General features: G+C 55.9%; 1 protein-coding gene across 3 annotated transcripts in view; it reads left to right on the top strand.

The window, feature by feature from the left end:
* The window catches only part of AP3B2 (adaptor related protein complex 3 subunit beta 2), a 34,274-nt gene extending 22,351 nt beyond the window's left edge, over nucleotides 1-11,923 (top strand). For all 3 annotated transcript variants that reach the window (XM_074318321.2, XM_074318320.2, XM_074318322.2), the window contains 16 exons: nucleotides 422-484; nucleotides 763-895; nucleotides 1,169-1,278; nucleotides 1,873-2,049; nucleotides 4,727-4,913; nucleotides 6,239-6,357; nucleotides 6,820-6,928; nucleotides 7,255-7,378; nucleotides 7,695-7,881; nucleotides 8,001-8,061; nucleotides 8,357-8,463; nucleotides 8,641-8,869; nucleotides 9,238-9,322; nucleotides 9,560-9,657; nucleotides 11,167-11,305; nucleotides 11,409-11,923. In XM_074318321.2, coding sequence (XP_074174422.1) covers nucleotides 422-484; nucleotides 763-895; nucleotides 1,169-1,278; nucleotides 1,873-2,049; nucleotides 4,727-4,913; nucleotides 6,239-6,357; nucleotides 6,820-6,928; nucleotides 7,255-7,378; nucleotides 7,695-7,881; nucleotides 8,001-8,061; nucleotides 8,357-8,463; nucleotides 8,641-8,869; nucleotides 9,238-9,322; nucleotides 9,560-9,657; nucleotides 11,167-11,305; nucleotides 11,409-11,559 — 2,079 coding nt within the window. In that variant the 3' untranslated portion in view covers nucleotides 11,560-11,923. The remainder of the gene's footprint in view (nucleotides 1-421; nucleotides 485-762; nucleotides 896-1,168; nucleotides 1,279-1,872; nucleotides 2,050-4,726; nucleotides 4,914-6,238; nucleotides 6,358-6,819; nucleotides 6,929-7,254; nucleotides 7,379-7,694; nucleotides 7,882-8,000; nucleotides 8,062-8,356; nucleotides 8,464-8,640; nucleotides 8,870-9,237; nucleotides 9,323-9,559; nucleotides 9,658-11,166; nucleotides 11,306-11,408) is intronic.
* The last annotated feature ends 6,586 nt before the right edge of the window (nucleotides 11,924-18,509 follow it).

The raw sequence follows: 18,509 nt of genomic DNA, 5'->3' as shown, positions 1-18,509 counted from the left end.
CCACGCTGTGGAAACAGCATGTGCAAAAGCCCTGGGGCAGGAGGGGTCTGACAGAGGGCCTGTGTGACTGGGGCATAGAGCGTAAGGGGGTGGTGGGAGGTCAGAGACAGACAGTGGTCAGACCATTCGGGGTCTGACAGATGGAGATAAGGACGCTGGTCTTTATCCTAAAAGCAGCAGGAGGCTGTAAGTGTCCACTGGAGATGCAGAGGGGATGTGATCGTGCCGTAAGTGCAGTCTGTCAGGGGTCCGTTTAGGAGGCAGAGTTGTCCTGCATTTTGGATGAGTTCCATGCTCTGCCAGTTCCCACCAGTCTGCAGATGTGGCAGGGTTGCCCTGAGGATTGTTTTCTGGTGTGTGGAGCATGTTTGGAATGACGGGGTGTGAGAGCCCAGCAAGCCCACTGTCTGCCTCCCTGCAGCTGGAAGTTTTGACCAACCTGGCCAACGAGACCAACATCCCCACGGTCCTGCGGGAATTCCAGGTACGGGCCGGGGCCGCTCCCAGCCGGGGGGCCCAGGAGAGCTGCCTGCAGCTCCTTGTGTGCAGTGAGAGCCGTCCTGCCTCCTCAGGGCCCAGAGCGGAAAAGCTATTACTGTAGGTCCCCTCCCAGGCCCTCTGCCGGCTTTGGGCCAGGGGGTCACGCGCAAAGGTGTCACTCCCCCTCCCAGAGTTCACTTAGTTTGGCATGATGAGTCAGTGAGTAAGGGGCGACGGCTTTCTGGAAGGTCCCTAAGGGGTCACTGCTGTGGTGTCCCACAGACCTACATCCGCAGCGTGGATAAGGACTTCGTGGCAGCCACCATCCAGGCCATTGGACGCTGTGCGACCAACATAGGCCGAGTCCGTGACACCTGTCTTAACGGCCTGGTGCAGTTGCTGTCCAACCGGGATGGTCAGTGTTTGTCTGTCTGAGTGTCCGGCTTTGATGACCGGTGGGTGTCTGCCTGTGTGTCTGACACTGACAGCCAGTGGGTATCCACCTGTCTGTCTAGGCACAGTGTGTGGCCATCATTCTGTCTGCCTCAGTTAGTGTCTGGGTGTCCCTGCATCTCTGAGGGCCACTGGGGAAGTGCAGGAGGGTGAGGCAGAGCCGGGGGGTCAGGGGCAGTGCAGGCGTGTCTGTCCTCCTGTGTGGGGCCCACACTCATCCCCGTCCCACACACAGAGCTGGTGGTCGCAGAGTCAGTGGTCGTCATTAAGAAGCTGCTGCAGATGCAGCCGGCACAGCACGGAGAGATTATCAAACACCTGGCAAAGCTCACGGACAACATCCAGGTGAGGACGAAGCCCCGTGACACCCACACCCCAGCATCCTCCCCATGATTTAAACCCCCTACAGTTAATGAAATCAATGTCACACCTTTCAGACTGGCTCTGAGAGGTCTTCAGGCGGAAGGAGGGGAACGATTGGACCACGTGACCCTGACCTTGTTGCCCAGGATTCACCTTCCCTTTGGGGATCCCTCACTGAGTTCCCCATTCGTGTTTGCTCCAAAGCTCTGACCAAGGGTGGCCGATGGACACATCCTGTGGTTTTCTGCCAAATTGAAACATTCAAATGAGACATTTCTGAAAATTCAGGAAGAATAACAAGGCAGTCAAGCCCTGAGGGTGCCACAGATCCAGAAAGTCAGGTTTTTAAACCATGACTGACTTTGGGGCTTGAAGAAGCCCATGAAACCCGAGGGAAAAGGAGAGACGCTGTCAGGAAATGGCTGCTTTTTCATCTCTCCCCCACCCCTGACTCCCATTTCCAGAGAACACGATACAGCGGGGCAGCGCAGACGGTACAGTGCCGTTTCCCAGGCTGGCCATGTGGCCACCCACAGTCCATGTAACCCAGTGCTGACGCCTCTGCCACACCCACAGGTGCCCATGGCCCGAGCCAGCATCCTGTGGCTCATTGGCGAGTACTGCGAGCACGTCCCCAAGATTGCGCCCGACGTCCTGAGGAAAATGGCCAAGTCCTTCACAGCAGAGGAGGATATTGTCAAGCTGCAAGTCATCAACTTGGCAGCCAAGCTCTACCTGACTAACTCGAAGCAGGTAAAGATGGCTCGGTGCCCCCTAAAACACTCTGCTCCCCAGCAATGGCCCCAGCTATATTGTGTGGGCCCTCACCAGGCAGACGTGAACCCCAGCGCCTCTTTCTGAAGAGAGTTCAGGGCAGCTGGCTGGTTGGCCCAGGTAATCAGTGTTCCCCCAGTGTGCACAGGACCCAAGGGCCTGGCAGGGACGGTGGCCACTGGGGACGAGGCTCTCCTATGGGCTGTGACGTCCAGTCTGCCGGTGGACTGTCCCTGCCGCCCGTGAACCCCAGTTGAGGGGCTGCGGGGGAGGCCAGCAGTGACAGGCGCTGTGGGAGAACATGCATCCCAGATGTGGGCCATGCTTCCTCCCAAAGCCTGGTGATGCGTGGCTACTGGGCCAGGGATAAGGGGGCAGGTGTCTACTTGGGCTCGGGGGTACTAATGGCCATTGTCATGGCCAAGGTGAAAGGTTATGAGGGGACGTGGCTCACCTGCGCTGGAATCACAACATTAAAACCCCTTGAGTGTAGAGCATCCCCCGAGATGGCCCAGGAGATTCTCCTAAGGCATGTCATGCACAGGGCTTTCGAAGGTGTTGGGGACACGAAGCTCCGTGACAGCTCCCACACTCACTGCCTTAGTCAGTCATGCGAGGCAGGGTTGGCACACTACCTACCACCGTGGGCCCGTCCAGCCTGCTGCCTGTTTTCATAAGTGGTCTTAGTGGGACACGGCGTGTTCTTCGTTTGTTCTTGTCTGTGGATGCCTGTGTTGCCGCAGCAGAACTGACTCGTTGCAAGAGTCCGTATGGCCCACGACGCCTAAATTAATTCCTCTCCTGCCCTTTATAGACAAAGTGCGCTAACCCTTGGAGCAAAGTGTGTCGGCAGGTGGCTGGGGTCGGCAGCCCGGCCATAACCTGGAGGCTGTGACGTCTTTTGCGGCCTGAATGTGGCCTCTTGGCCATTCCTTGGGATCTGTGGGTGGGGGGCACTCATGCTGCTCCAGTGGCTCCTTTGATCCATGGTGGCTAGAGCGGCCCCAGGGACTCAGGCTGGCCAGGCAGGGCCTCAGGTGCTGGGACTCAGGGAGGAGTCAGGAAGGACAGCAGTCACGTGTGGAAGCAACGAGGGCCTGGGTCTGTGGGTGTCAGGACTGAGAGAAGCAGATTGTTAAGAGAGGAGGCAGAGGGGGCGCCACAGGGAGCCTGCAGTCCTGGAACAAATATTTGTGTGCCTTGTTCTACAGATGGGAGGAAGGAGCAGGTGGGAGGAACGTTTGAAAAGACGAAGCAGTGTGGGTGGGGAGCCGCCCAGTTCTGGGGGTGGGGCTGACAGGCTCGGGACGGGCCAGAGTGCCGAGCCCCAGGATGCTGATGTCGGCACCTTTCAGAAGCCTGGGTGTGTCCCTCCACATGGCATTCCCCCCCCCCGCCCCCCCCCCCCCCCCGTTCTCACTGATGGCTACATGTGTTCGCTGCGTGTGCGTTTGCTGACTGATTTATTTAATGTACGTTTCCTGTGTGCCTACTCTGCCTGGCGCAGAGCTGTATCCTGGGGTCATGACCATGAGCGAGATGTATCTGCTGGCCTCCAAATGCTCACAGCCAATGAGGGGAAACAGCACAAAGCATGGCACCATCAGAGCTGTAGGCTGGCACAGATTGCTGTGGGTGTATGTAGCTGAAGCCGTCTCCTGGGCAGGACACACGGGTCCTGGCCCCCATCGGGTGCTCAGAGCAGGCTGTTTGGGCAAATGCATGCTGAGCTCCAGGCACTGCCCACCTGAAGGCTGGTCCTTCCAGGCACAGGCGCCTTAGAAAGCTTCCTTGACTCAGTGAAGTTCTTTGAATCCCACTGTCCCTTCCTTTCTCCCTTCTTTCTTCCCAGCCTGCTCTGGGACTGGTGGAAAAAGGAGTGGCGAAGGGTTTGGAGATGCCCGGAGATAGTGAGGACCCTAGTATGATGCTTTGTGCTCGAAGACATGCCATAAATATTGGCTGCCACTGTCTTTTTGTAAAGACAGGTTAGACTAGGCCGGGATTGGCAGAAATTGAGAGATTTGGGGTCCAGGGTGTGGCTGCCTTCACTGCAGCATGTGAACCCCATGTGACCTCAGCAAACCCACAGGCACTGCCTCTGGTCTCACTAGAACCTTTCAGGGGAGGACAGTGGCCACTGAGACCCTGGGGCTGCTCAGAATGTACCAGGTGGGTCAAAGGGGCATGAGGGCAGCCCCTGCCAAAGGTTCTGTCATCTGGCTCCCCCATGGGTGATGGTGCCTGAAAACCGTGACGTCTAGCAGAATGTTCCAGACTGCACTCACCTGGCGTCCTAGAGTAAAAGGTCGGCCCAACCTTGATTGGGTGTGTTAGGAGCTGGGCCTGGGGCTATGGGACCACAAACCTGAGGAGGAATGAAGTACAAGGATAAAAGGAGGGTCCAAAAGGGCAGCCTCCTTTGCTGTAGCGAGGCAGCTGTCAAAGTTGGGGTCAGGAGTCAGGCCCAGGGAGGTGAGAGAAGGTGCAGAGTCTGCCCAGTGGCAGGTGCGAGGGAAAGTGGGGTGCAGGCAGGACCTCCTATGAGGGGAGAGGAGAAGCCCTGCACGGAGGTGCTGGCTTAAAGAGTCTGGTTCAAAGACCTCCTGTGTCCCCACCCTCTCTGATGGCTGCCGATCTACCTCTTGTCCCCCAGACCAAGCTGCTGACCCAGTACGTGCTGAGTCTGGCCAAGTACGACCAGAACTATGATATCCGTGACCGAGCGCGCTTCACCCGGCAGCTCATCGTCCCTTCGGAGCAGGGCGGGGCCCTCAGCCGCCATGCCAAGAAGCTCTTCCTGGCACCCAAACCAGCCCCTGTCTTGGAGTCGTCTTTCAAAGGTGGGAACTGCAATCAAGAGTAACCTTGCAGAGGCCAGGGAAGGAATTGGCCAGGACTCCGGGCCCAGACCTTCCCCCGAGGTTTCTGTCTCAGCCAGGCACCAAGCTTCTGGGGGCATTGCTCCCATGGGAAGGCCAGCGCTATCCCCCTGCCTGGCTCATGCCTTTTCCCATCCTGTAGCACCCAGGGCTGACTCTTCACCCACCTACAGCCACCACCATCACCATCATCGCACCTGGCACTGCTTTCCCAGCCAGGATGGACTCGCCCCTCCCCTCCCTTTTCCTCCCCTCCGCTCCTTTCCTCTCCCCTCCCATCTTCTCCCCACCCTTCCCTTCCCCGCCCCTCCTCTCTTCTCCCCTCCTTGCCCCTCCCTGCCCCTCCCCTTCTCACCTCCCCACCCCGCCTCTCCCCACCCCTACCCTCCCTGGCTCCTCTTCCCATCTCCCTACCAGAGCAGGCTCTGTACAGCAAGATATTAAACTCAAGGGCCCAGGAAGGCAGGAAGTAAACACCACACAGAAAAGAGGTGTGGGTATGTTTGAGAGGGTCCCAAGAAAGCAGGTGCCACAACTCTGGGCTATCACTGGAGGTCAGACCGCAGGCCCAGGCCCTCAGCCTGGCGTCTGTCTCAGGCTCACCCCCCAGGACAGGGCTCTGAAGGAGGCAGAGAGCGAGGGTCGTCCTGCTGGCTCTCTGGACCCAGGGACCCACACAGAAGAGGAGCCTCCTTCCCAAAGCTCAGTTCTTGTATCTTTGCCTCTGCTTTTCTTCCCTGGACCCCCATCTGAGGGATGGGGCAGATTTGACAATCTGCTGGGAAGAAGGGGAATAGTCCCTTTCTCCTGCCCAATACCGGATGCACTTGTACGTCTCCGTGTGGCCCTCCTGGGGCGCTGACTCCCTCCAACTCCTGTTCGACTGCTCACCTGCCTCTCGTTCCCAGCTACGCCTCCTTGCCAGGCCTGGCTGTGCAGGAGCGCACAGTCCCCACTGCCCTAGGGGAGACACTGCACCACGTTTCCGCCAGCCCAGCAGGCAGACCTGAGCAGACAGGACAGGAGCAGCTCCGTGCCTGGAGTTCCCTCGGCCATATCCCCTGCCCCCACCTCTCAGCCCTGCTCTGGTCAAGCCAGACAACGTTTTCTTCCAGCATATGGGCCTGAAGGTGCAGTCGGGGCGTCAGAGCCATGAAAGGGCATGCCCCCCTTTCCTCTAACCAGCTAGGGAGTCTCCACCAAAATTGCCACTGGTGCCCCCTCGGAAACAAGTCCCACGGCAATGCCTCACTGCCACCTGGCTTGACCTCTAACCCTGTTCCTAGACCGGGACCACTTCCAGCTAGGCTCCCTGTCCCACCTGCTCAATGCCAAGGCCACGGGCTACCAGGAGCTCCCAGACTGGCCAGAGGAAGCCCCGGACCCATCAGTGCGCAATGTGGAGGTCAGCAGGGGTGGAGGGTTGGACTGCACGTGTGGAGGGACAGACAGCAGGGAGCCCTGGCGTCTTGAGTGCTGTCCAGCTGTCCTGACACCCTCCCCACATGCAGGAAGAAGATCTGTCCCTTATTGAGACCCACGTGGGCCTGTTGGGCGAATACACTGAGGTCCCCGCCCCTCCCTGTGTGCTGTGTGCCCTCTGCCCAGTGTGCAGTGCTCTCTCCTGTCCTCCCCTCCCCTTGGCTGCTGCACCCCTGTGCCTTCCCTCTGCTCTGTTTTCCGTGGTTTGCCAGTACCCCCTCGTGAGCAGCAGCCCTTCCCCTCCGTGGACTCTATCCCCTTGGGGCCAGGACTGGATAGGGCCCCAGAGGGGCAGAGTGAAGGCCAGGAAAGCCCTGTGCTTTCCGCCCCCCCCACCCCCACAACCACGATTAATAACCCTCCAACCCCCACCCGCCACCTCCAGGTACCTGAATGGACCAAGTGCTCAAACCGGGAGAAGAGGAAGGAGAAGGAGAAACCTTTCTATTCAGACTCTGAGGGGGAGTCGGGCCCCACCGAGTCCGCAGACAGCGGTGAGATGGGCAGAGCGGGGACCCTGTGCCCCAGGGCTGGCTGATTGGGGGCTGTGTGTGTGTGTTTGGCATGGTCGTGTGTCCCAGGGGGTGTGCACCTGCCCGTGTGTACGTGTGTGTGTGTACGTGTGTGTGTGTCTGGGCGCACGCCAGAGGGATTGCAGGTCTCTATTCCTCCGGGTCCGTCTGGGGCCCAGTTGGTCCGATTGGCATCTGGGGCCAGGGCAGGTCACAGGGAGGGTTTGCGCCTTCAGTGCTGTGTCTGAAGCGGGGAGCCCAGGGAGGCCTGCACACAGGGAGAGAAGCCTGTGATGGTCCCTCCGCAGACCCCGAGTCCGAGAGCGAATCGGACAGTAAGAGCAGCAGTGAGAGCGGCTCTGGGCAGTCGAGCAGTGAGTCCGACAATGAAGACCCAGATGAGGATGAGGAGAAGGGGAGGAGCAGTGAGAGGTACGAGGGGAGCCAGCCGATGACTGGTGGGGTTCAAGGTCTCCCCTGGAAAAGAAGGACTAGCCTGCAGCCTACCTAAGCCAGTCTCCTGAGCCCGAGTCTCCTCATGAGCGGGGGGGGGGGGGGGCCTGCAGACCACCTGGACAGCTCACACCGTGGCTGCCCTGGCGCGCCACAAGAGGTCTCATGAGTGCAGCGTAGAGAAGCGAACGGGCCAGGGGCTCAGCGGGCACAGGCTCCCCACCCTCACCCCCCCTTCTCTGAGGCAAGGAGTGGGTGTCCAGTCCGGCCTGAGCATCATTTGCTCCTTGTCCAGTGAGCAGAGTGACGAGGAAGGTGAGAAGAGGAAGATGAAGAAGAGGAAGAAGGCGCCAGAGGGACCAGAAGAAGAAGGGCCATCCTCGGATGAGGGCAGCGATTCCAGCAGTAGCTCGTCAGAGTCTGAGATGTCGTCGGAGACCGAGGAGGAGCAGGTGGAACCTGCCTCCTGGAAGAAAAAGACAGTGAGAGCCTTGGGGCGAGAGGGGGTGGGTCATCCAGAACACAGGTGTCTTCTGCCCGACCCCCAACAGGCCTGGGCGCTCCCCTCCCCTCCCACAGCCACCCCCATTTTCTCTCTCAGCCTCCCAGAGGCAGAAGTGGCCCTGCAGCCAAGGAGGTGTCTCTGCTCGACCTGGAGGACTGTGAGTCTGTGGCATAGGAAGGAGGTCGGGGGGTGTGGCAGGAAGGTCGGGGGGAGCTCTGCATTAGCTTCCTGGGGGCTTGGAGGTGGGGGGAGCAGACAGGACACAGCGTCAGGCCTGAGAGGGCAGCGGTGTGGGCTTGGGGTCAAGGGTGGGTGTCCACTTGGAGCCACCAGGCTGCCCTGGCCCCGCTGTCCGTGGTGCTGAAGCGTCTGCTCCCTGCGCCCCAGTGTCCCTGATCCAGGCCAATTCCACTTTGCCTCTCGCCATCAGTCTTCCTCATGTACTCCCACAGTCACCCCGCCCAGTGTCCAGCCTGTGTCGCCCCCCACGGTCGTGTCCACTAGTCTGGCTGCTGACCTGGAGGGCCTGACACTCACAGACTCCCCGCTGGTGCCCTCGGTGAGTGGGATGGGACAGGGACACAGGTCTGTGCTGCGTCCCATGGTGTGGCTCTGTGTGGAGGGGCTGTGGGGCGGGGACAGCTCTGAGTCCCTGCTGATGGATGACTAGGTGGGGACACAGCCGGGACAGGCTCTCCTTGCTCATTCCCGTGCTTCCCGGCACTCCCTCCTCCAGCTGCTGAGCCCAGTGTCGGGTGTGAGGAGGCAGGAGCTGCTGCACCGCGTGGCTGGTGAGGGGCTGGCCGTGGACTACACCTTCAGCCGCCAGCCTTTCTCTGGGGACCCCCACATGGTGTCTGTGCATATCCACTTCTCCAACAACTCTGAGAGCCCCATCAAGGGCCTGCACGTGGGCACCCCCAAACTGCCGGCCGGCATCAGCATCCAGGAATTTCCTGAAATCGGTGCGGAAGGGACTTGAACAGGCTAGGGGAGGAGGCTCCTGGGAAGAGTGGGTCTTTCTGTGCCTGCCGATGCCGTCTGTGCCAGCCCATGGCCCAGGCTCGGGGGCACAGAGATGGCATCTAACATGGTCTGTGTCCTGTTGGGCAAGTTAGAAGAGGAAACAAGCAAGTCCTGATCAGGGTAGGGGGAGCTTGAGGTTTGGTCATTTCAGGACTAACTGAAATGGGTGGCTGGGCGGGGTTTAGACTTCTGGAGAAAGCCAGGAACAGTCTTGAGGGGCCCAGGAAGCCAGGATTCCCCAGAGGAGCGCGTTGCAGACCTGTCAGGTGACAATGTCTCTCCCTGATTCCCTGTCTCACCTCTGCAGAGTCCCTGGCCCCCGGAGAGTCTGCCACTGCTGTCATGGGCATCAATTTCTGTGACTCAACCCAGGCGGCCAACTTCCAGCTGTGGTGTGTGCCCGGCTCGTGGGGGGAGGAGGGGGTGGGCAGGAAAGAGGTGGGGTCACAGGAACCTGCAGCTGGAAGTGGTGCTCCCTCATGGTCTGCTGGGTCTGGAAGCCAGCCCCGTCCCTCGGGGCGTCCCCCATGCTCCTGCTGCCTCCAAGCTGGGCCCCCAGACAAACGGGCGGCCAGAGAGGAGAAGCTGGCCTCACCTTCTCTCCCTCTGTCTTCTCCCACCCTCCCCAGCACCCAAACACGACAGTTCTACGTCTCTATTCAGCCACCTGTTGGGGAGCTGATGGCCCCCGTGTTCATGAGTGAGAATGAATTCAAGAAGGAACAGGGTGAGTGCTCCCTGGGGGTGGGCAGGGAGGGGGCTCATTCAGCTTCTTCAACAGGGAGGCCTCGCAGCTGTGGCGCCAGCAAGGGCTTCACAGGGGCCAGGACACCGCAGTGAGGCTTCGGACAGAGGTGGGACCCAGCCTGGCAGAAAATCCTAGGCCAGCATTCCAACGGGGGGAAACATCGTGAGTGGCTGTCGTTGACAGTTTCCAGGGAGAGAGAAGGGGAGTGGTTTGGTTTGGGGCATAGGAGCCCCTTGTACAGGGGAATAGTGAGAACAAAGCTGGAAATATGCTTGACCTAGTTTCTAGACGCCTCAAGTGCTATGCGAAAGGGTTTCAGTCCTAGAATTTCAGAGCTGGAAGGGGTCACAGAGGTTAGTGGGTCCAGCTCCATCGTTAGAGAAGTAAGGACTATAGATTTCATTTTCCTAACAGTGGAGGCGTCATTGAAGGTTTATGAGGGACGGAGGGGCCAGGGTTAGACCTATGTTTCAGAAGAAGAATCTGGCAGCATTCACAGCTGGCACTGGGCGAACCTGCGGCAGGAAAAGGAGGCAGGACAGCCTAAGTGGGAGAAACGCGTTTTGTGAGCCCTGCTTGAAGTTTTGAACTGCCATTCACTTGGTGTGTGACCCTGGACCAGTTATAAGGCTGTTGCTGTAGATCCGTGAGATGGTGAGGGCCATGATTAGAGCCTGACAAAGGGAATGAAGGGCTGGCGTGGGGTGGGGGATGGTACTGGGGAAAGCGAAGCCACAGGCATTCTGCCTAAGGAGGAGGAGACAGAGGCATGGAAGCTGTTCTAGAATTCCTGGCTTGGATGGTAGGGAGAACGGCGGCGCCCCTCACCTAGACCGGAAGTCTGCACACTTTCTCTGTAAGGGGCCATAAAGCAAATGTTTTAGGCTTTGCGGGTCATGTGGTCTCTGCTGCAGTTACTCAGCCCTGCCATTGTAGCACAGAAACAGCCACGGATAACGTAAATAAATGAGTGTGGCTGTGTTCCTGTAAAATTCTCTTTATGGACATGTCACAATTTCAATTCCATACGATTTTCGTGTATCATGAAATTAGTCTGTTGATTTTTTCACCCCCAGCATTTAAAAATATAAAAAGCATTGTAGGCCACATGGGGTGGGAGGGGGCGGGGGGCTCGATTTGGCCTGCGGGCTGTAATTTTTCCAAACCCCTGATTTGGAAGAAAGAAGAATGGGTTCGGGCAAGGGAGGAGGGGAGATCGTGGTTCCTTCTGCATAAGCTGATTTTGCAGTGCATTTTGGGAAATTCAGGAGCCGGCGATTGGTATCACTGAGTAAGTGGGCCTGTGCCCAGGAAACACTTCTGGGCTGGAGTCACGAGCCCAGAGGTGATAATCGAAGCTGTGAGTGAGAGTGAGATCGCCCTGGGAGGGAGACGGGAGGGAGGAGAAGGCCAAGGACCATCCCTGAGGAAAGTGTGAGGGTGCTCCGTGGGCAGACGCGGGGGACTCACCACGGCCTCTGCCCCCAGGGAAGCTGATGGGCATGAACGAGATCACGGAGAAACTCACGCTGCTGGACACCTGTCGGAGTGACCACGCTGTGGTACAGAAAGTCACCGCCACTGCCAACCTGGGTCGTGTCCCTTGTGGGACGTCTGATGAGTACAGGTACTGGGCCATGAGCAGACAGGAAGAGGGGGGCGCTCGGGCCTGCTGTGAGGGAGAGGCCCCCTGCCCCCGGCCTGAGCCCCTCCCCCTCCTCCCACCCCAGGTTTGCAGGCAGGACGCTGAGCAGCGGGAGCCTGGTCCTGCTGACCCTGGATGCTCGGCCCGCTGGACCTGCCCAGCTGACAGTCAACAGCGAGAAGATGGTGATTGGCACCATGCTGGTGAAGGACGTGGTACAGGCCCTGACTCAGTGATGCCCAAGTGATGCTGTAACTTCTCTACCCCCACCCCCGTCCCTCCCTGTGGCATCTGGGCTGCTAGTCCACACCCCCCGCCCCGTTTTTCCTCCTCTCTCTCTCTCTCTCTCTCTCTCTCTCTCTCTCTCTCTCTCTCTCACACACACACACACACACACAAGTCCTCATGTCACATAGCATCCAGGGGTTAGGGGCCCCTCTCTCCCTCTGGTCATTACCTGGCTTCCTCCCCATTTCCCTCCCCATGGGCTTCCTTAGTGACCCTGGTGTGCGGAGGGAGACCGCAGCCACTCCCGTCCATCTTCCCAGCTCTACGTAGCTATTTATGTAGCAAAATCTCAATAAATGTCTTCTCCCTCGATGCCGGCTCACCTTTCCTTTCTTCTGGGTCCTGTCTAAGGGGGCTGGGGGCCGCGGGGAGCTGCTAAGAGTGATTGTGTTTGACCCTTGTGAATGATCACTACTGACCTTCTAGGGGAGGCTGTGGCTCTGCTTGGACCCCCAAGATGACATCTCCGAGTCTCCAGGCGTCTCTGTGGGAGAGACAGCTGAGCAGGGAAGAGAGACCACGCTGGAACAAGTCCCTAGTCCTTTTTATGAGGCTCTGCAAAAGCGAGCCCTCTCTGATGCCTGCATTGTCCCTTGGTCCCCCTCATGGGCCCTTGGGAAGGAGGATCCATACTATGGGGAATTCCCCAAGCAGGTGCGAGGTTCAAAATAAGCAGCCGCCGACTACATGTGGATACAGGGCCTGCAGCCCCCAGCTTGGGGTGAGGTGACCCCCGCCTGCCAGGATGGGGAGGACAGATGCAGAGCCGTGTTCCTGACGTGCCTGTGCGTCAGACCACCTGGGGGTTGTGTCAACTGCAGACTCAGAGCAGTCGGTCTGGGTGGGCGTCAGTCCTGCATTTCCAACAGGGTCGCAGCCGTGCTGTAGCGCCATGGACACACCTGGGGAGGGAGCCTACAGAGCCCTCCGTACCTGGGACCAACCTTACGGGGTGAAGTGAGGGTCCGGGCCCTCCCGGTGAGGAGAGGCTGAGTGAGCAGTGGTTCCCAAAGGTGTGAAAGGTGTTCCATTGGCAGGTGTTCTAGAAAACAAGTCTGTGATCAAGTAAGTTTAAGATGCGTGGATTTAAGTAAGTTTACTCCCCACAGGTCTTCTCAGAGACTTGACTATGCTAATATGCACTGTGACCCTCACCAGCACCACCAGACTTGGCGGGGGCCTTGGAGCACTTTTGCCCAGGACATTCTGATGGACAGGGTGACGGGGAACACACTCCAGTGACAGCGGAGATGTGGGGCCTCAGCCTCTGATCCCCCATGCCCGGGGCTCTCGTTCCTTGGCTACAACCTTGTCCCTGAAGCAAGTCTGTTCAGGCGAGAGACGGGGGAAGCAGGTGGGGTGGGGGAATGGGTCCCGCACCGGGTCTGGCAGTGTGGGGTACAGACCAGGCAGTCCCAGTGTGATCTGAGCCTGAACACAGGCGCCGACGGGTCAGAGGACTATGAACTCGGGCTGGGAATGGGACTCGTCCAGGATGGCTTCCTGAGGCTGCTCCGGCAAACGGGTAAGAGAAATGGCTTCAGTTTCCGGCCAGGACGTAGCAACTGGCTAGCTGCAATGGCTGGGGAACAGATCCATGTAGGGACACTAATCCATGTGGGGTCTGAATGGAGCTCCCACAGGGTCCCTGGGGTCCCTGGAGGACAGAGGTGGGCACTAGCTCAGAAAGGAGGCTTCCCGCCTCTCTGGGAGGTCCCTGTCTTTGGGATGACTAAAAGAAAAAAACTTATCAATATGACATTCAGGTAGAAAATTGTACAAATCACAAGTGTAATTTGATGAGGAAACAGTGTGACAGTACACCAGCCTCATGCGTCCTTCCTGTTGGGGGCAATCAGTGTTTTCTTTCGCTCTGAGTCACAGAGCTCTGAAATGGTTTAACACCAGACTTCAAATGGCAGTGGGGTCCCCGAGGTCAGCATGACGCGTGACTTGTGGACACGTGGCATATGCTGCTCTCCGGGACTACGGGGGTGTGGCAGAGACAGGGCGTGGAGACAAGCGGGGCTTCCACCTTGTTCTGACGGAGGCAGAATATGAGGGGAGAGGGCTTGGGCAGGGACCACAGTTGCACCTGCAGAGGGACGGCAGGGAGACGTGAGGCCAGGTCCTTCTCACCAGGACCAGGGCAGGACTGAGCCTGGGTTTCCGACGAGAGCAGCTGCACGCTCTCCAGTAACTCCCCAAGCACCAGTATCTCCAGCTGCAAACAAAGGGATTGGCCTTTCAGGTTCCCACGTCCCTTTGTCCTGAGACTCGAGGCATCCTCCAGTCCATGGGCTAGCACCCCAGGACAACCAGTGCTCATTTCCAACTGTCATCAGGGTGACCGGTGCCCCCGGCATCACTGTCATCCCCTCCTACACTACCTGTTTTGGTGTGTGTGAGTGAACAAGTGTCCTGCAGAAGGGCTGGCATGCCATTTCTGAGATGAGATTCTAAAAGGCACTGCACCTCCATCTCTCCATCTCAGTCTCTCTCTCTCTCTCTCTCTCTCTCATTTGCTGTGGGGAAAGCCAGCTGCCATGTCCTGAGCTAAAGCCAGCAGCCTGTGGAGAGGTCCACGGGAGGAGGAACCAAGCCTTTGGCAGCAGCCCCCCGAGTGAGCTGGGAAGCAAATCCTCCAGCTGCAGGCAGAGGTGCCAGTGACCACCGCTCCGGCTGACAGCCTGCCTGCCCCCTCAGGACACACGCTGGGCCACAGCCCCCCGGCTCAGGCATTCTTGGATTCCTGACTGCCAGAAACTGTGTGAGATGACAAGTCCTCATTGGAGCCTGCTTAGTTTGGGGGTAACTTAGGAGCAATAAATTAATACAGTCCATCCCTGAAGCCATCTGCGAGGGTGTTGGCAACGTCCTCAGAGGGGTTCTGGGCCCCCAGCCCTGGCTTCCACCGTCGGTGACAGTGGAGTGCTGGAGCTGGCTCGTGCTGGCTTGGGAGTGCTGACTGTTACACTTTCAGGAATTCCATGAGCCAGTTGGTGTCATATTGGTAGTTTGAAATCAGCCATGGGGGAGTATTATGCCACAGAAATAGGTGAATACAACAAACACTCTCCTCCCCACAGCTAACTGTCAAACCTGGACCAGAACACCAGTTCCCTTAGTTATCTCCGTCCCTCTGTTGCTTCAAAAGTTATGATGAAGTAAGTCAAGTTTAAGAATGAAATACCAACTGCTGAGTCGGCCCGCCCAGCTGAAGCACTGAAGCACTTTCAGTTGACCCCCCGGACCCCTCATTTCACAAGCTCTCCCTTCTCCGCCTGAAGTAAATCACTATTCCCAATTTTCTGTTTGTCGATGCCAGGCATTTTTTGTACGTTTACTACACAGAGATGCGTTCCTAACCAATGTAGTCTTGTACTTCATGATAGCAGTGTACTACGTGTTTTAAAATCTTACATAAATGGCACTGTAGAGTATGTATTCTCCTAGCCCCTGCTGTTTTCAGTCGATATTGTGCCTGAGTCATCCACGTTGATACGATTAGCTTTATTTCATTTACTTATGTACAGTATTCCAGTGTATGATTATACCACAATGTATTGACCTGCTCTCCTGTTGGTGGGCATTTCTGATTATTTATTTTGTAATTATGAATAACAGCTATGAGCATTTTTACGTGGGCCTTTTTTTTTTTTTTTCCAATTGCAGTTCACATTCAACATTATATTAGTTTCAGATGTACAGCATACTGGTTAGACATTGATGCAATTCATTTACTCATTTCTCCTTTAACGTGTGTTGAAAAGTCCTCTTCATATGTTTTCCCAGGAGTAGCATTGCTGGCTCACAGAGCACACGTCTGCGACTTGAGAACGTGGCCACGTTGCTCATCAGAGTAGCTATGAGCTCAACATCAAGAATGTTCACAGCACGTTTATTCATAGTATTTCCCCCACTGGAAACAGTTCAAGTGCCAATCAGCAGGAGACTGGAGAAACAAATGATGGTACGGCCACGTGATGCAATACTCCTTACAAGAAGAAGGAACAGACTACCGCTGCATGTAACAACATGGATAAATCTCACAGATACCGTGTTGAATGAAAGAAGCCACGTGCTTATATGACGTTCTAGACCAGGTAGAATGAATAAAGTGGAGGAGAAATGATGGAACCTGTGGGTGGTAGTTACCTGAGTATATAGGTAGGTAAAAAAATCCTCGAGCTGTATGCTTAAGATTTGGGCAGTCAGTGCGCTCTGCTGTATGTGTGTTATCCCTCAGTTCAAAAAATGTAGAAAATGAAGCACGAACCAAAGTGGCTGAACCAGTTTACACTCTCACTGGCAGTGTCCCTGCCATTGAATGCAAGATTTCCTTTTGTCTATCTGAGATGGGTGAAATGGTACCCTACTGTGGTTTCACTGGCATTTCCTGTTTAGTGGTGAGGTAGGCATCTAGTGATCTGTTTGTTGGCTATTTGGGTTTCCACCCATCTTTAGCCCATTTTTCTATGGGATTGTCTTTTTTCCCTCATTGTAAAAGTTCTATATTCTGGAAACTAGTCCTTTATAGATCACATATTCCAAATACCATTTTCCAGTCTATGGCTTGTCTTTTCAGGGTTTAACTATCCAAGTTTTTAATTCCAATGTGGTCAAATTTATCAGTTTTTATTTATATCCTGTGCTTGTTGTTCCTTATTTACAAAATCTGTCCATACTCTGAAGTAATAAAAATATCCTCCTAATATTTTCTTCTAAAAAATGTCCAAGTAGTGCTTTTCACATTGTATCTTTAATCCACTTTAAATTTACATTTGTTTCTGATGAAAGGTGGGGCAGACCCACTTTCTTTTATCCCACTGAAAAGGACATGAAACAAACAACAGGGTTTCTTCTGCACAGAGCTTGGCAAAGGTTGACTGGAGACTGTGCTCACCTTACCTTGTGGTCTTGAGTTCCTAAGTGAATGCCCTTTCTGATCTTTTTCAACCAGGAAAATTCTTTCTCCCAGCAACTGCTTTTCTTTTGTCCACTCTCCGTCTGCCGTGGAAGCACTGAACACCTGAGCATATAAAAGACGACCGGGTCCCTGTCCCCAGTCCATGCATCTGAAACTTGCCGTTACACTTAAAACCTGTATTTGTAAATCTGGGGCTGGACTGCAGAGACCGTGCCAGGCATAGCTGGGCTCAAAGGCTGTTTGTTGACGGGGAGGAGAATGGATAATGCTGCCTGTTTGTTCCTGCTCCCTCTGCCAGTGACCAGCTGTGGTGACTTGACCAAGTCATTTAATATCTCCACCTCTGCTGCTCTCTGCATCCTGCCCTGTGGAGTATGGAAACCTTCTAGTCAGAGGTACTGTTCTTCCTGTATACCCTGCAGGCCTGGCTGATACAGGCAGGGAGCAAGGACTCATCCACACCTGAGGATATGGCTGTGTTTGGACTCAGCCACCCCTTCCTTCACCGCCAACAGTGAACTTTGGGGTCAGTCAGAAGGAATTGCACACATAAGTGTGCGGGAGGTTTTGTCTTATCTGGTTAAGACTTGAGTCTGAAGCCAGAAGGCTGCCTGGGTTTGAGTCCTCACTGATCCACTTGTAGCTGTGAGTTTTGGGGCTACTTAACTTCTTTGAGCCTCAGTTTCCTCACCTGCAAAATGGGTTAACCTCGATAAAACACTTAGAACACAGTATGTGCCAAGCACATAATACATGCTCAGTGAAGGCCAGCTATTATTCTGTGAGACCTGCAACAAAGTCTAGGAAGAGGGATTTAGGCAGCAGAAACTTCTGTTCCAAGTCACCTGAAAGATGCCTTCCTTTTCTTATGGCTGGGAGTTTTAAAATATGAAAGAGCTCCCAGAAACCTGTTCTCTTGGGCACTATTCCAGGTTTCAGATTCTTATCTTTGGCTTTGGGTCAGGGAGGAGGGATGCATGGAAAGGATCGCGAGCTGGCGGTCAGGGAGCTGCTCAGGCCCCTGGACTTGCTGGGCTTGGCTCTTTGAATCTGAATTATTGACCAACTTTAAAACTAGGAAGATTTCCCATTTCAAAAAAGACACAAACTATTTCCAGTTGGTCTTGAAAGATCTGGCTGGGCTGGGACCTCATTCCTGCACAGTATCCAGCTCATTGCCCTTTCAGATGTGCCTTCTAAGTGCTCTCACCCACCCTCACCTGGCTCCTTTACTATAGGTATCTGGGTGTGGCACCTCCTGCGAAGTCAAGCAAGGTACACCACCTCACTGCAGCTGTCCTGTGCTGTTTGTAGGCCAGGGTTAGACATGGGGGTGGACTGCTCCTAGAGAAGGAAGGGTCCCAGTGAAGCTGAACCAGAATGTATGGATTCCTGGGCTGCTGGAATGGGCCATCTTGAGGAGGACACGCAGTTAAGCGGCTCCTCTGAAGGGAAAGAGGGTGGAGCAGTCGATGGCTAGGGGTTGCCAGGGCCCCCTCTTGCCCTGCCCCTGCAGCCATCACCCTCTCTGGCCATGACCTCAGAAACCAAGCATGGGATAGTCTGTGGATGGAGACCGGCCAGCTCTCACTGTCACTGAGTCCTCCTGGGGACTTCTACTCCAGCATCCCTTCTTACCCTCTCCACCTTCTTCCATGAAACCTCCCGAAACTCAAGGGTAGACCACTGACTTCCTTTCCTTCCACTGCCCCAGACTGAAACCTAGTTACCTGCCCCTTCCCCTTAGCCATTAGATCCAGGCCAGCCTCACCAGATTGCCAGGAAGGCAGCAGTCCGTCTCCCCAACTGCCATGAGGAGCCTGGAGCACAGTAAGTGCTTTATAAATAGTATGATGGTGGTGAGGTAACTCAGGTAAAACACTTAGAAATGCTCAACAAGCGCGATCCCTTTCCTCCTCACTCGTCCCTCGTTTCTCCCCTTTTCCTGTTCAATCTCTACCAAGTCTG

Source organism: Rhinolophus sinicus, chromosome 13 (assembly GCF_057876585.1).
Source record: "Rhinolophus sinicus isolate RSI-liver-muscle chromosome 13, RSI-T2T, whole genome shotgun sequence".
NCBI classification, from domain to species: Eukaryota; Metazoa; Chordata; class Mammalia; order Chiroptera; family Rhinolophidae; genus Rhinolophus; species Rhinolophus sinicus.
Note: the sequence above shows the minus strand (reverse complement) of the source record. Positions and strands in the feature narration are given on the sequence as shown.